The 13338-nt window shown below is 50.2% G+C and overlaps 3 protein-coding genes across 3 annotated transcripts; 1 reads left to right on the forward strand and 2 right to left on the reverse strand.

The window, feature by feature from the left end:
* Window positions 1-120: 120 nt before the first annotated feature.
* J4E92_010182 (uncharacterized protein) lies at window positions 121-3016 on the forward strand (the record flags this gene model as incomplete). The annotated part of the gene is made up of 4 exons (XM_051501523.1): window positions 121-132; window positions 186-2033; window positions 2082-2747; window positions 2804-3016. 4 exons carry the CDS (start codon window positions 121-123, stop codon window positions 3014-3016), a joined length of 2739 nt encoding a protein of 912 aa, XP_051348308.1.
* A 4870-nt stretch (window positions 3017-7886) lies between these two features.
* On the reverse strand, window positions 7887-9553 carry J4E92_010183 (uncharacterized protein; the record flags this gene model as incomplete). The annotated part of the gene is made up of 2 exons (XM_051501524.1): window positions 7887-9401; window positions 9452-9553. 2 exons carry the CDS (start codon window positions 9551-9553, stop codon window positions 7887-7889), a joined length of 1617 nt encoding a protein of 538 aa, XP_051348309.1.
* A 1039-nt stretch (window positions 9554-10592) lies between these two features.
* Window positions 10593-12264, reverse strand: J4E92_010184 (uncharacterized protein; the record flags this gene model as incomplete). The annotated part of the gene is made up of 3 exons (XM_051501525.1): window positions 10593-10979; window positions 11039-12184; window positions 12250-12264. The coding sequence occupies 3 exons, from the start codon at window positions 12262-12264 to the stop codon at window positions 10593-10595; spliced, it is 1548 nt and encodes a 515-aa protein (XP_051348310.1).
* Between the last annotated feature and the right edge of the window lie 1074 nt (window positions 12265-13338).

Genomic DNA, 13338 nt, shown 5'->3' on the forward strand with positions numbered 1-13338 from the left:
CGCATAAGCCACCCCGCGCATCCTCCACCGGACTGCACTATATTCTCCGCCGCCTAATAACGTCACTCTCGCCTGTAAATGAACAGCACGCCCGGTGATTCCAGCCGTAACATGGCAGTCATGTCCGGCAATGTGGGTAGCCACTTCCCTATGCATGCAGCATGGCGTACTGACACTTGCTCCAGACTCGACCGCGCGACTACTCCAACGGCATCTCGCTCAACGGCACAGACGCCGAGCGCTCGCACGCATCCCCATGGGGAAAGACTATCTGGAACAACTCCATCGGCTCGTTTGGGCTTGGCTCCGCTGGCAGAGACAACTCGCGTCCCCGAGGTATGCCACTATTCAATTATGACAAGTGCAACACTGACCCGCGCCCAGAGAACGGTGCCTCCGCAGACTTGGTCGAAGGCAAGACCGGCTCAGGTTCCCTCCTCGCCAACTCAGAGACCGAATGGAGACCCACCGCCCGACCTGCTTGGGGTGAACATCGATCCGGCAGCATACCGCACGCCAGGAGCTCCGGCGTATCACCAGCCCGGAAGCGATCTGTCGCTCAAGCGCCCGTCCAGCAGTACAGCGACAACTCGCCCTCTTCCTTCTTCCCCTCTGCGAGGGGCTCGCTGGCAGGCCAAGGCTCACACGCGAGACCGGTGAAGCCATTCCTTGACCCCACCACTTCCACCTTCACATCGCACCAGATCGACTCACTCAACACTGGTTTCACCAACTTTGGATTCGGCCAGACAGATGCCACATCCCAGCGCCCTGATACCGGCGTCACATCGTGGCCAGACACAGGCTCAGTCCACTCCCCAAGCGAGGACCGCCGAAGCGTAGCAAACTCGGAGTACTTTGCGTCCTCCAGTGGAGCCGGCTCACAAAACGGAAGTCTGCCTCCGTCCCGGCATGGTGCTGAACCTGCACCTTTCGGCCAGGCAGCAGATGCCTTCTCTAGGCTCTCTCAGCTTCCCCGTCAAGCATCGTCTTTTTCCATGGCCAGTGGCCGCGCCTTCCAAGAACGAAGCGGATCGATACAAAGCGAGTCGTTTGGCACGTTCGGAAGGCTGAGCCATGAGCAAGAGCAAGACGCGCGCATGGGACCGAATAGGTCGTTTAGTATCAACGCATTCACGCCAGCAGCAACACCCGGGCAGGACATGAACGGTGCGCTCTCCAGAGCAGATGACGGCAACTTCAGCAATGCAGGCACATACACCCCAGATGGTTACCCCAACCACCAGCTCAACTCGCAGCTACGTTCCTCCCAGCTTGACAACAGTCGGAGTGTGCCGAACGGTACTGGCGTTCGTCAGAGTCCGTTCTACTCTCAGATGAGCACACCACCTGTGTACGACCGTCTCAACCCGTATACCAGCGAGCAAATGTTGGCGCATCCCAACAGCGTCACGCAGCTTCAGAACAAACTGGCTGGATTCCAGATGGCGCAACAGGAACGGCGTAACTTCATCTCTCCAAGCCAACTTCACCAGCAACAGTATCAGCACCTCTTTCCCGCGGCTCAACTGCAGAACCCATACCAGTACCAGTATGGTCTCCCCAACGGCCTGCCCCTTTCCGCTATACCACAGCACATGAACGTGCCTTCGATGCAGCCCATGCAGCCTGTCCAACAGCAGCCACCCAGGGGTCCTCGGGAGCAGCAGGTCGGTGATGGGCTCGGCGCTATGAGCATTGAACTGTCCAACTTCAAGAGAGAGCAAAAGCAGAGTAAGCGATGGGAGCTCACTGACATCAAAGGCCATGTGGTCGAGTTTGCTGGAGATCAACATGGCTCCCGCTTCATCCAGCAGAAGCTTGAATCAGCCAACAGCGAAGTCAAGGAGAGCGTCTTCAGAGAGCTCGAGGAGAACGCGCTGCAGCTCATGCAGGACGTTTTTGGCAACTACGTCATTCAGAAGTTCTTTGAGCATGGAGACCAGGTCCAAAAGAAGATTCTTGTTGCAAAGATGAAGGGTCACGTACTTGCGCTTGCCAACCAGATGTACGCTTGCCGAGTCGTTCAAAAGGTAGATCCCTCTTTCCCACGACTTGAGCATAGATACTAACCACACCAGGCGCTTGAGCACGCACTTACCGAGCAGCAAGCCGAGATGGTCAAGGAACTCGAGAAGGACGTTCTCAAGACAGTGAAGGACCAGAACGGCAACCACGTCATCCAGAAGGTCATCGACCGGGTACCAATGCAGTACATCCAGAAGGTGGTCGAGGCTTTCAGAGGCAACGTCGGCGTACTCTCGGTCAACTCGTACGGATGCCGTGTCGTTCAGCGACTACTTGAGAAGGTACCGGAGCCACAACGGAGATTCATCCTGAACGAGCTACACGCAGAGGGACCCAAGCTCATCACCGACCAATACGGCAACTACGTCACCCAGCATGTCATCGAGCACGGCTTGCCTGAAGACAGGGCTAAGATCGTGGCTTTGATCAAGGCGCAGTTCCTCCTGTTCTCAAAGCACAAGTTCGCCAGCAACGTCGTCGAGCAGTGCCTCAAGTGCAGCGACGATGCGCAACGTCGTGAGCTTGTATCGGTCATCCTTGCCAAGAACGAGCGAGGCGAGTCAAACGTCATGAACCTTCTCAGGGATGGCTACGGCAACTACGTCATCCAAAAGATGCTGGACACGCTCAACCGTGATGACTACGAGAAGTTCGTCCAAGCACTCAAGCCTGAGCTTGAAAAGGCCAAGAAGGTCATTCCCGGCAAGCAATGTGTCTCGGTAAGTTGTCGCGTGACCTAGCCTATCCTTAAGACAGTCGACTAACAGATGCCCAGGTCGAGAAGAAGATGTTCCGCTACGATCGCATCGACTCCCCGACCATGCCCACACCCGCTCTCAGCAGCGCTGCGCAGTCGCCGCAGAGCAGCTCCCACCCAAGCACGAACAACTCCACCGTCGACGAACCCGTACATAGCGCGCTTGCGAATGGCAAGTACAGCGCCGCCAACGCCACTGGCGGTGTCAGCATCGAGGACACCGTCCTATAGAGCATCCCGCCCTCCAGAGATACCGCCCACATAGGCCTCGTAATCCGTGAACGATACCCGTCACTCGCCACACATTCCGTTCTACACATCCATACTTGACTGCCAGGGTCGGCGGCATACCTGCATTCTACTGTCCATATACCATACTTATTACTTTTGCCTTTCATTGTTACATATCACTACGATTACCGTCACGTTCCATCATTGAACGGCCACGAAAATCAACGTATCGCTTTCACACACTTTTCCCCCCAAAAAGAGCTTGGAGTCTTAATTCGGTTGTTGTTGTCATTGTTGCTTGCTTCTACTGCTCATCTTTATCCTCTTGGGAAATATCTGCTTAGGCAAAGGGCATGGCATCGATGGGGTATGGTTACCACTACTGTATTACCTCATGAAATAATGGGTGCTTGACGGGATCTGTTTTTTTCGGCACGGGCGTACATGGGGAGACATTCCTGGTTTCTGGTTGGAATACCATGGGAAAGAGGTTACAGATCTCGTAGATGAATGGGTTACTTTGCGGAAGATGGGTGTGGTGTTGTACTATATACTACACATTCATAACTTCGTCTGACATTTCTGTCGATATTTGCCACCACGTGAAGTGTATGGTGATCTTTCTGAGCGACGGGTATAAGTGGAGGCTACGGCCGACCCGCAGGTTTTTTTGGGGGCAAACGTCTAGTTGCCGCAGCTCCCGAGGTTATGCAGGTGTACTGACTAGGCGCTCTAGCTTGGTGGCTATATAAAGGTCTTTCGACTTGCTTCTTCCGCTGATCATCAAACTATCTTTTCTTCTCCGATATTACTAAAATCCAAAGAGAGGCATCTCATGGCGTGTTTCAAAAAGCGCGAGGCAAACTTCCATGTTCTTCCCTCGATCTCTTGGAAAAACGAAAAAAGAACTTCATACATCACTATGATCTGCTTCAAAAGATGATCGGTTGCATTCCATGCGAGCAGTTAAGAGGGTTGTGGCAAACTACAAAAACAAAATCAATACAGCTTCTAGTCATGAGTCTGCTGCCCTCCGCGTCGCAACGGCTATAAAAACAGTCTCGTGGACGGAGACTCCTTTCTCCATCTTCCTCCTCTGCGATACTCAAAATCTTGACGATGAACTTCACATGTCTGAACTTTCTCAAAAAGTCAGAGTACCCGTACGCATGGTTCTCGGTTCGCCTCTCCGCCTTCTACAAAAATTCAATCATGCCAAACGATGTTGGGTTAGAAAGCAAATAGCAGAGTTCGGATGTCTGGAGACCTGAAAAGGCCAACTTTCAGCAGTATGTCTGCCGGGTTGCTGTTCTGCCTTCTACGAAGGCATCAGAAAACCTACTGATGCTCTCTCGAAATCCCCGGGACAAATTGCCATGTGTGGAGACTCCAAAAGATGTCAAATCCAATCCATGTCTGTCGGTCTGCTGCTGTGCCTTCTGCGGAAAATAGAAAGGATAAGTCAAATGTCCTTCTTCCGCCCCTTCGCCCCTCAAACGGGCATTAGCGGTATGCTGGACTGTATAAAATCACGTCGTGGCTCGTCTACTTTCTTCGCATTGCCTCTACACCATTCTACCAGAATACCAAAATGAAAGTCCAGCTTACACATGTGGAGAGTCCAAAATAACGAGTACGACGATTCGATGGCTCGCTCGTCCTCTTCCCTTCTCTTATCTACCAAGAATAAAATTAGCCAAAGCTTCATGTCTTTGGAGAAAGACTGTCGCTGCCCTTCTTTCCAAACCCTCAAGTCAATCTTTTCATGTTTGTGCCGAAAGGTCTGGCTTTACGGGATAGTCAAAAATACTTCAACACGATACAATGATCAGTAAGATGGCTGGTGCGGTCTTGAAACGTACATCATCAGTCATATGTGCGCTCCCAGCCTCTGATTTTCTAAACAACATTCTCAGCATTCCATTCACCAAAATTCAGCAAAAATCATTTCATGTTTGTGAGACGCTGTTTGATAGCGATTCATGAGTGTTGGAGTACCTGTGCGGTCTGTAAACTCCAAAGTCTTCATTTTCAATGTTGTGTGTGCGAAAAATACACTTAAGGACTGCGCATGACCTGTGCGAGAGGACTTGCGCAACTTTAACAATCTGACCAAAATCAAAATCAAAATCGAAGGGTTGACCTCTTATGTCGTTCTCCTCTTCACTCTTTCCGCATCTAGTCCACCAGCAAACACATGTTATTACCTGATATGACCGCGCTCTTGTACACGGCCGTTGCGTATAAATACCTCTCCCTCGTCGCTCTCGTCCTCTTCTTCTATCATCATCCTTCTTGTGTGAAATACCAAAATAGAAGTAAAGAGAGGCCATGTGTGTGCGGACCCAAAACTAATTCGCACTAGCAACATGGTCTTCTCTGCCTTTCTTCGCCAGATTTGAAACAACGGAACGGTTGATAAATACGACCAGCACTATCGCTTATCACAAAGCTACATGGATCGCTTACTCCTAGTCTATCGCGGCATAAATACCACCAATTTGGTCTCTCCAAGGACTTCTTCCTTTCTATCTCTAACCCGCGATGACGCAGTACCCAAATCGGAAATCGTTTCCTACATGAGTGTGAACCCAAAAAACCAAGGTCACCAGCGTATGTTCTCCGGCTGCCTCTCTCTTTCCAACGTCACAATGCCAGTGCTGATGTCGAGCACGATCATTCCACTCTGCCTACCACACTACTCGCCTTGGCTGACATATAAAAGCTACCCGGTTGTTCCTTCCCAGAGCTCTCATCTATCATCCTCAAGCCACCAATTTGCGAAAACAAAACTAACACGCACTGATCGTGATGAGTGCGAGTCCAAAAATCTGAGACACAGAGAGAATGGTCTCGGCTGCCCTTTCGCTCGCTGGGCTGATCTGAAATGCCTGGTTCGAACGTTTCATGGCCTGCTCCAGCTCTTCGCTCTTGCTACTTTACTTCCGTATTGCGGGAGTGTACAAATCTGATGGCATCTGTCTGGATGATCTTCTCTTCCTTCTCCAACCTATCTGCCTACAAAAGACCAAATTCAGATTCATAAAAGGTTATGTGTGTAAGTCCGAAAGGTCCTAACGCAGCCTACATGTTCTCGCCTGCCTCGCCTTCCGAATTCAAAATGTTTGCCAAATGCTTCATGGCTAGCAAGATCCCGCGCTCTTCTCCGCACGCCACGGCGCGGCACTTGCATATGAATACTTCTTTCTTTCGGAAGATTCGTGCCTTTCATTCTTACCGACTACTTCTCGGAGTGTACCAAAAACTCACGAGGACATCGACATGAGTGTGCACCAAAGTATAAAGACGAGAATCTCATGTTCTCGCCTGTCGCTCTCTTCCACGTACAAAACCATTATTCAACTGGATCATGGTCGTCACGATCTTGCGTCTTGGAAACATTCGACGCGCTTTTAAAGGACGAGCGTTAGACCAGATGGCGTGAATGAAACTATATTATCGACTGGCGATGGCGCCGCCGCTGGATATAAATGCACTCCTTTCACGAGCTTCTGTATCCCTTCTCATCCTCAACTTCTCGGTGTGCAATACCAGAAAATCAAAGGCAACGCAAAACATGTGTGCGCACCAAAAAACCCAGGACGAGCGCCGCATGTCCTCTCTTCTTTCTTTCGCTCGCGGAGTGCATTCTAAAAACATACAAATCAAATTCCATGGTCTTCCTGCTCTTCGTTGCTTTCCTACCATACGACGACACCGCGGCTGGACACGATCGTTCTTTAACAGTCGCCTCAGATCTTCTACTTTTTACTCTCAGCCCAGTGGTTTGCTATACCAAAAAAACGCAAGATTCTTCCCCATGACTGTGCAACAAATCAGGGAACAGATACCTATGTCTGCGCCGTCTCTTCTCGTTTCTTAAATGTGCCTAAATACTGGGAGGCGGGCACTTATATTCCACATGGTTGTGCGAATTGGTCTCGCAATCATGTCATACCGCAACGCTACGGATAGCCATGAAAACCGCCCGCTTGTCGCTCCAAGTCCTTTACTTCACGCACTTGATCTTTCTGTCTAAATTATCCTAAAAACGTCATTTGAGAATGCTATGAAGCTTGCTCCGAAATACACATCATCGTAGCCGATGTCTTCGCCTGTGTGACTTCCCGCGAAGTGCAAAACACCACACATCAAGAACAATGGCTTCCACAACACACTCACGCCTTTTTATGATAAGAAGCTCCATGCGCTTATAGATACTTCCTCACTATCGCTGCTGCTCTCTTCTTCCTTCAAGCATCAGCGGGTTTACAACACTAAAAAAGGCTTCTGAGGAGCATATGGGTGCGCATCAAAAATCTTGGACAACTCTTCCATGCTCTTGCTCGCCTCTCATATCGCAAGGTTTCAAAGATCGACAGCTTTTGTTTGACGGCCGGCACATGTTTCCAAGCTGATTCCATTAATTCAATATCCCACTTACGAAATTGGATATCTAAATACTTATGTACTCGCTAGTCCTGTTCTCCAGGGGCCCTTGAGAGGTGTATTCATACCGCCTGGCGGGTACGAGGCTGTCTGGGTTCTTATATGAAGCTGCTCTTGGTGCTGTGACTGTCGGATTGATACTGATCTTGGGGTGCAAAGCGATATGGAGAAGAACATGTATTTAGCTACTGAACGTTGAACACGTGCTCATTCACGTCTGCTATCCATTCGTTTCTCGTTCTCTCTCATTTCTAGTTCTTCATCCCATCATTTACGTCCCAAAATTCGGTGGCTAGTGGTGTCCAAGGCACGCACTTCTTTCCGCTGCAGGTATTGGTCTGGCAAACCCGGCATATCTTATTCGTAGATGTATGCAATAGCGCACAGTACTGCGAAAATATGATCGTCGCGCGACCAGCTACTACCATATTACTTCATCCGTTGGTTCATTCCTAAGCAAGATTGTTTGTTTCGGAAGGTAGCCTGCCATATTCTCCCCCTTGACTGGTACCGCCACGATCTCCGTATGGGTGCGGCCACGGGATGGTAAGGTCATCAGTCCGCGCACGTAGTAGTAATGAGGCCACTGATGACCCTGGAAGTCCTTCGCCATGTCGAGATATCCCGGAGTCACGGTAGGGCTGTTAGCATAAATCTCGATCGGCGAACTTCGCGCTGCTAGGTATTGTAGGACCTCGGTTGCCAACTGGGAGTATTGTACCGCACGTTCAACTGGATTGCCGAATTCAACATTCGACCACGTTGCTAGCAAATGCGTAAGGCGCAAGCTGCGAAGCAAAGGAAAGCGGGCTATTACGTCCAAAGCCTTTGCAAAGTTTTGTTCCTGAGGAAACAGATATGGTACACCACATGTCATAGAGCGGATATCGATAGCAGCGACATGAACACCGAGCTCCTGTATCTTTGGACATCCAACTAGAAGTGTCTCGAGCTCGGTAGCCGTGTAGCAGTGGTTCCTGGCTTCGGATAGCGGAAGGCGACTTGGACGATACAACGGATCCAAGTGGAGAAGTCGTAGAGTTTGCCCGTGTCGACACATCTTCTCCACATTGACATGCTGAGGATTTCGGGTCGCGACAAAGAGCCTCTCCAGGCCTGAAAAGCATCCGATAAACTGATTTAAGAACTTGAATAAATCTGGTTCTTCGAAAGATTGTGTAAAACACAGCGACTTCAAAGCGAAGCTGTCCAGTGCGGAGTATTCGATGCTCAAATGCTCTAAAAAGGACGAGACATTGATACAGTAGCTTATCTCAAGATCTGTAAGAGACTGGAGATCAGTGATCTTCCCCAGATGGTAAGGGCCGTCGAATAGGTTGAGGTACGACAGGCGAAGGTGTCGAAGCCTCAGAGGTATGAAAGTACTAGGACATTTCCACCTTTTAAGAGAAGCCAAGTCTCGTAATTCGGGATTGGATGGCTTGAACCCGTTGTAGTGTGCAATATTAAGGGTCTCCAAAGCTGGTGTATTGAGAAGCCATGCATTAAAGTCGTCATCTTTGGCGGGTGTAATGGTCAACTTTCGAAGCTTATTCAAGTTGCCTACAAGGAAGCGAGAGTCCGGACGGCTATGCTGCAGTCCAGGGTGCTGATATGTAAGCTCTTCAATCAGATTTTGAGAGCGAATCAAAAGGCCCAAGATCCTGGGGTTCCCAGTCGGTAGCTCCACGGTGCGTAATGTGTTTTGGGCCAGGACAGCGATCAGCTGCAGCACCTTCTCGGAGACATCAAAAGACGTAATCTTAAGATTCTTGACGTTATCGAGAAATCCATTAGGTGGAGATAACAGTAGCGCGTCGAAATCGCGACCTCGTTCCTGGAGATGGGAGCTGAAAGTCTTCCAGAGCACAGTCGAACTAGACTTTCGCCATCGTTTGTTGGCCAGTCCAAGGTTCTTGAGCGCTTGGCCTGGCAACTGCGTCTGCATTAGCATCATGACAGTATTAGATCTTGCTGATAGTTTACCAGCTCGCACACCTGGAGCCGCAGCTCCTGTGGTATCTTTCCAATGTAACCTTGCACACTAGGTACTGGGGCCATGTCGAGTTCGCCCGATGCTTGCGGCATTTTGGTTGATGAATTCGCTGGTTATGGTGCAGTCCAGGGTAAAGTCGTGTGGTCAGTTGATCAGTCGATGAGTAGTAGAGCGGGAGCAGGTAAGGTTCTTATTCGATAGATGCGCGCGTTGGTCCCTGCACCAGCAGGAGCGTGGAATGAGTGAAATTGAAGTCAGCCACCAAAGGCTGCGGCGTGAGCAACGTGAGTAAGTTTCCATTCACTGAAGACCTGAATAATCAGTTGTAGATTGCATACCGAAGTTAGTGAAGGCGATGCAGTCACTGCTTCATGTACCTAGGTAGTTCCAGTCGGGCGCAAGGTAAAGCGCGTTCGAAAGACATCATGATGGAAGTGCTTGCCAGCACTAGATCAAGCGACCAATATCTGGTCATATCATTCCTCAATGAGCCCCATGCATAGCTGTTGGAAACACCACGGCCCATCTCCTGGTAGCGTTCGAGGTATGTCAGGTCAACAGGTACGGACGGCTGAACGAGACGCGTCGCAAGATAAAAGGATCACGCGACGGTGGTAGACTAAGAGACGCCATATAGATGAGCTAAGACGCGTCCATAGATCTGCGCGATCTGATGAGAGCTGGCGGAGACTGTATGGTGCGAGGTGATGATGGAAGAGCAGGCGTCTCGGGGGCTCGGAGATTGCCTTCAGCAAGCACCCGTGCGCCACGCTATCCACATCTGGAAAAGCATGACGCGTGATGTCATTGCGAGCTGTGCGCCCAAAACTCATCACGATACTTCGCGCATTACGTAGGAGTTGACTCTGGGGGGACTGGACATGGAAGTTGTGGTATTGAAGTGTTTTGGTGCTATTCTCCTAGCTATACGGCATCACGCGGTATCCGCTACACTCTAGAAGCAGACATGATGCGCCCATAATCTCCCGAACACCAGCTGCGCGACAAAGACACGCATGTTTCCTGACAGGTATCAAGCACCCCAGGCCAAAGGATGGATTAACTTCCATCTCGTGGCTTCGCCACCATAACAGACCGTGAACATCCTCTGGCCACCTTGTCTCCAGCCGCTTACTTCCAGAAAAGCATAGCCTCATGTTGGCCTTGTTCTAGCATGGGAACGGCAACAGCGCGCGAAACCTGCTTTCCTCCGCGCATTGCTACTGTCACTATTCCGCGACGGTAGGAGAAGTCGGGAAATGAATGCCCATTCATGTCCATCCAGCCCGCCGACGAGTATGTATCTTCTGGCCAGTAGCCCGGACCAAAGGCAAGAAGCTCGATGGGCGATTCGTGGTCTGCAAAAAACTCCATGATGACATTGGCTACTTGTTGATAGCGGAGTTGATGTCTGTGGATGATGTAGTCATATGTCTCCTCCTGCTCCTCATTTTGTGCTTGAAACAAAGGATAGGTAATACGGAGATTGCGGAGGTTGCGTAGTTGGGTGAGAGGTAGCTATGATGAAATTAGTGTGACATTCACGACCAACGTTGGCGTCATCGCGAAACACTTACTAAGAGATCGGAAACTTTCACATCCTCCTGTAAACCTCGTCCGGTATCGTGCACATTGAAAGTGTCATATGCAGTATAGTCTCCAAGGTCCCAATCAACAAGATTAAGACTGAGCGCTTCAATGCGCGGACAACTTGCCACGAGCCTCTCAAGCTCTTGAGGCGTATACCGTTCGACATTTCCCGTATAGAGACCTCTGTACTCGTAAAGATTGGGGAAGTGATCAATGTGCAGGTAGCGCAGAGATTCTCCGTGGCGGCAGATGCTACCAATAGACGGGCGCATGGCCTTGATTGTGGTGATGCAGAGAGTCTCGAGTGTCGGAACGGCTTCAAGAAAGTGTTCGATTTCGGTGTTGAATGGCTTCTCTCCTTCCAGACCGTTCAATTGTCGGAAGATGACTGAGTTGAGTGCGGGCTTATCGCATTTGAGAAACTCATCGGCGAGGCACTGTACGGTGCGCGGCATATCCGAACAGTTACTCAGAAGCAGACTTTGTAGGCTACTCAGGTTGGTCATACCGCCGAAGCAATCTCCTTGCTCTTCGATGAAAGCAGAGTGAATTTCGATATTGCGTAGATCCAAGAGCACTTCCAGTTTTGGCATACTCCAGGAGTAGGGTCTTCCGTTGTGTGCATCTTGAGCCTTGGGTTTGATTGCGAGTCTTCGGAGAACGGGAGTGAAAGCCAAGCATTTGGCATCGGCATGGCGATCTGCTTCTTGTGGTAGAAGTGTCAAATCTTCCAGCTTATCTAGATTTCCTGTGAGTAGCTTGTCGTGCAGGGTCGTTGAGGGAAACGAAAGTTTCGACAGCTGAGATTGAGTCTTGAGTATAAGACCAACCGTACGTTCGTCAAAGTCTAGCGTGGTCGTAAACGCTCGAAGGCTGTTTCGCGGTAGCGCGCACAGAAGCTGTACAAAACGACTTGAGATTTCCGTAGTGGTGGGGAAAGGTTCTTCCCCATAATTGCATCCGTCAATATCCAGCTCCTTGATCATGTCCAAAATGTCATCTGAACGAAGTAGCGCATCGATTGTGCTGCCTTCATCGAGATTGGTCGTGAAGGTGTTCCAAAGTACTGTGCCAGCTACAGAGCTCCATGCTTTGTCGATCAGGCGGGCATGTTTTTGATCATCGTACGGAAGCTATATTTCCGTTAGCAATTGGACGTCACATCGCATAAAGACAGGAAGCGTTTATGGCTGCTTACAAGTTCGCAGATCATGTGTCTCAGCTCAGTCGGCAAGACCTTGGTATGATCGAGCATAGCAGGTGCCGTCATCGTAGGAGCTTGATACGCTTGTCGGTTGCGCGGTTCGCAAGGAAATGTATGGTTGAAAGTAGCCCAGCTATGTGAGTAGAGATAAGATCAGTTCTGTGGAGGTAAAGAAGTCAGGGGAACGAGCAACGCTACTTCTATATGTGCAGGTCCGTTTTCACCAGGCAACGGACGTGCACAGGTCTGCTGTTGAACGCACTGACTTCTTGCTCCGGTGAAAGTACCGAGTCTGGACAGACAACGAAAGCCGTTCTACAGGAGGGCGCCTCGAGCGCCCTCTGCCGAAGGCCTTGGCCGGGACACTACGCGGCGTTGAAGACTGCACTTCGAGATTCCAGCAGTGAAGTTATCAATACTGTTGTCTTTCTAATTGCTGTACTCTGTGGTCAGTGTCAAGAGTTATAGACGTTGCCCAGTGTTGATATCGAATGGTGAAAGGAACGATCGATCAGGAGCTGTGGCAACACTCGACGCGCTGGCACTACGCGCTCACATCACAATCTTCCGTCGATAGTACGGGTCTCGACTGCAGAAAAATCGCGCGCATCGCAGTTGTAATGAAACTGTTGATAGAATTACGATACCCTGCTTCGTTCAAAGGTCATTCCGCATGCTCCTCGCTCAAGTCTTGCTGTAAACCAGTAAATGGTCAAACAGCTGTCGGCCGTGAAAGTATCCACCGTGCGCCGTAGTCGGCGTCGGCGTCACAACCTCGGTAAAATCATTCCCTAGGAGCGCTTTGACTTGCGCACGAACTTGGTCGAGAAGTTCAATATCCAGTATCTCGCCAGCAAAGTCATCAAGATGGAAGAGCTCAATTTCGAGCGTTTGGAGTTTCGTGCACACCCGGATGAATTGACTGTAGGGGAAATGCACTTTGACACGAAATTCCACTTCGTGGTACTGCATTTCATCGCGTCTGAAGCCAATACTGGGAAAGGCAAGAGCGATCTTGAGCGACTGAGTTTGCGGTGCATTTTCTACGTGATTAACGAGCGATTGAAGCCACTCTTTTTCATC

Source organism: Alternaria infectoria, assembly GCF_024043175.1.
Source record: "Alternaria infectoria strain BMP 0036 chromosome Unknown scaffold_32, whole genome shotgun sequence".
In the NCBI taxonomy this organism is placed as follows: Eukaryota; Fungi; Ascomycota; class Dothideomycetes; order Pleosporales; family Pleosporaceae; genus Alternaria; species Alternaria infectoria.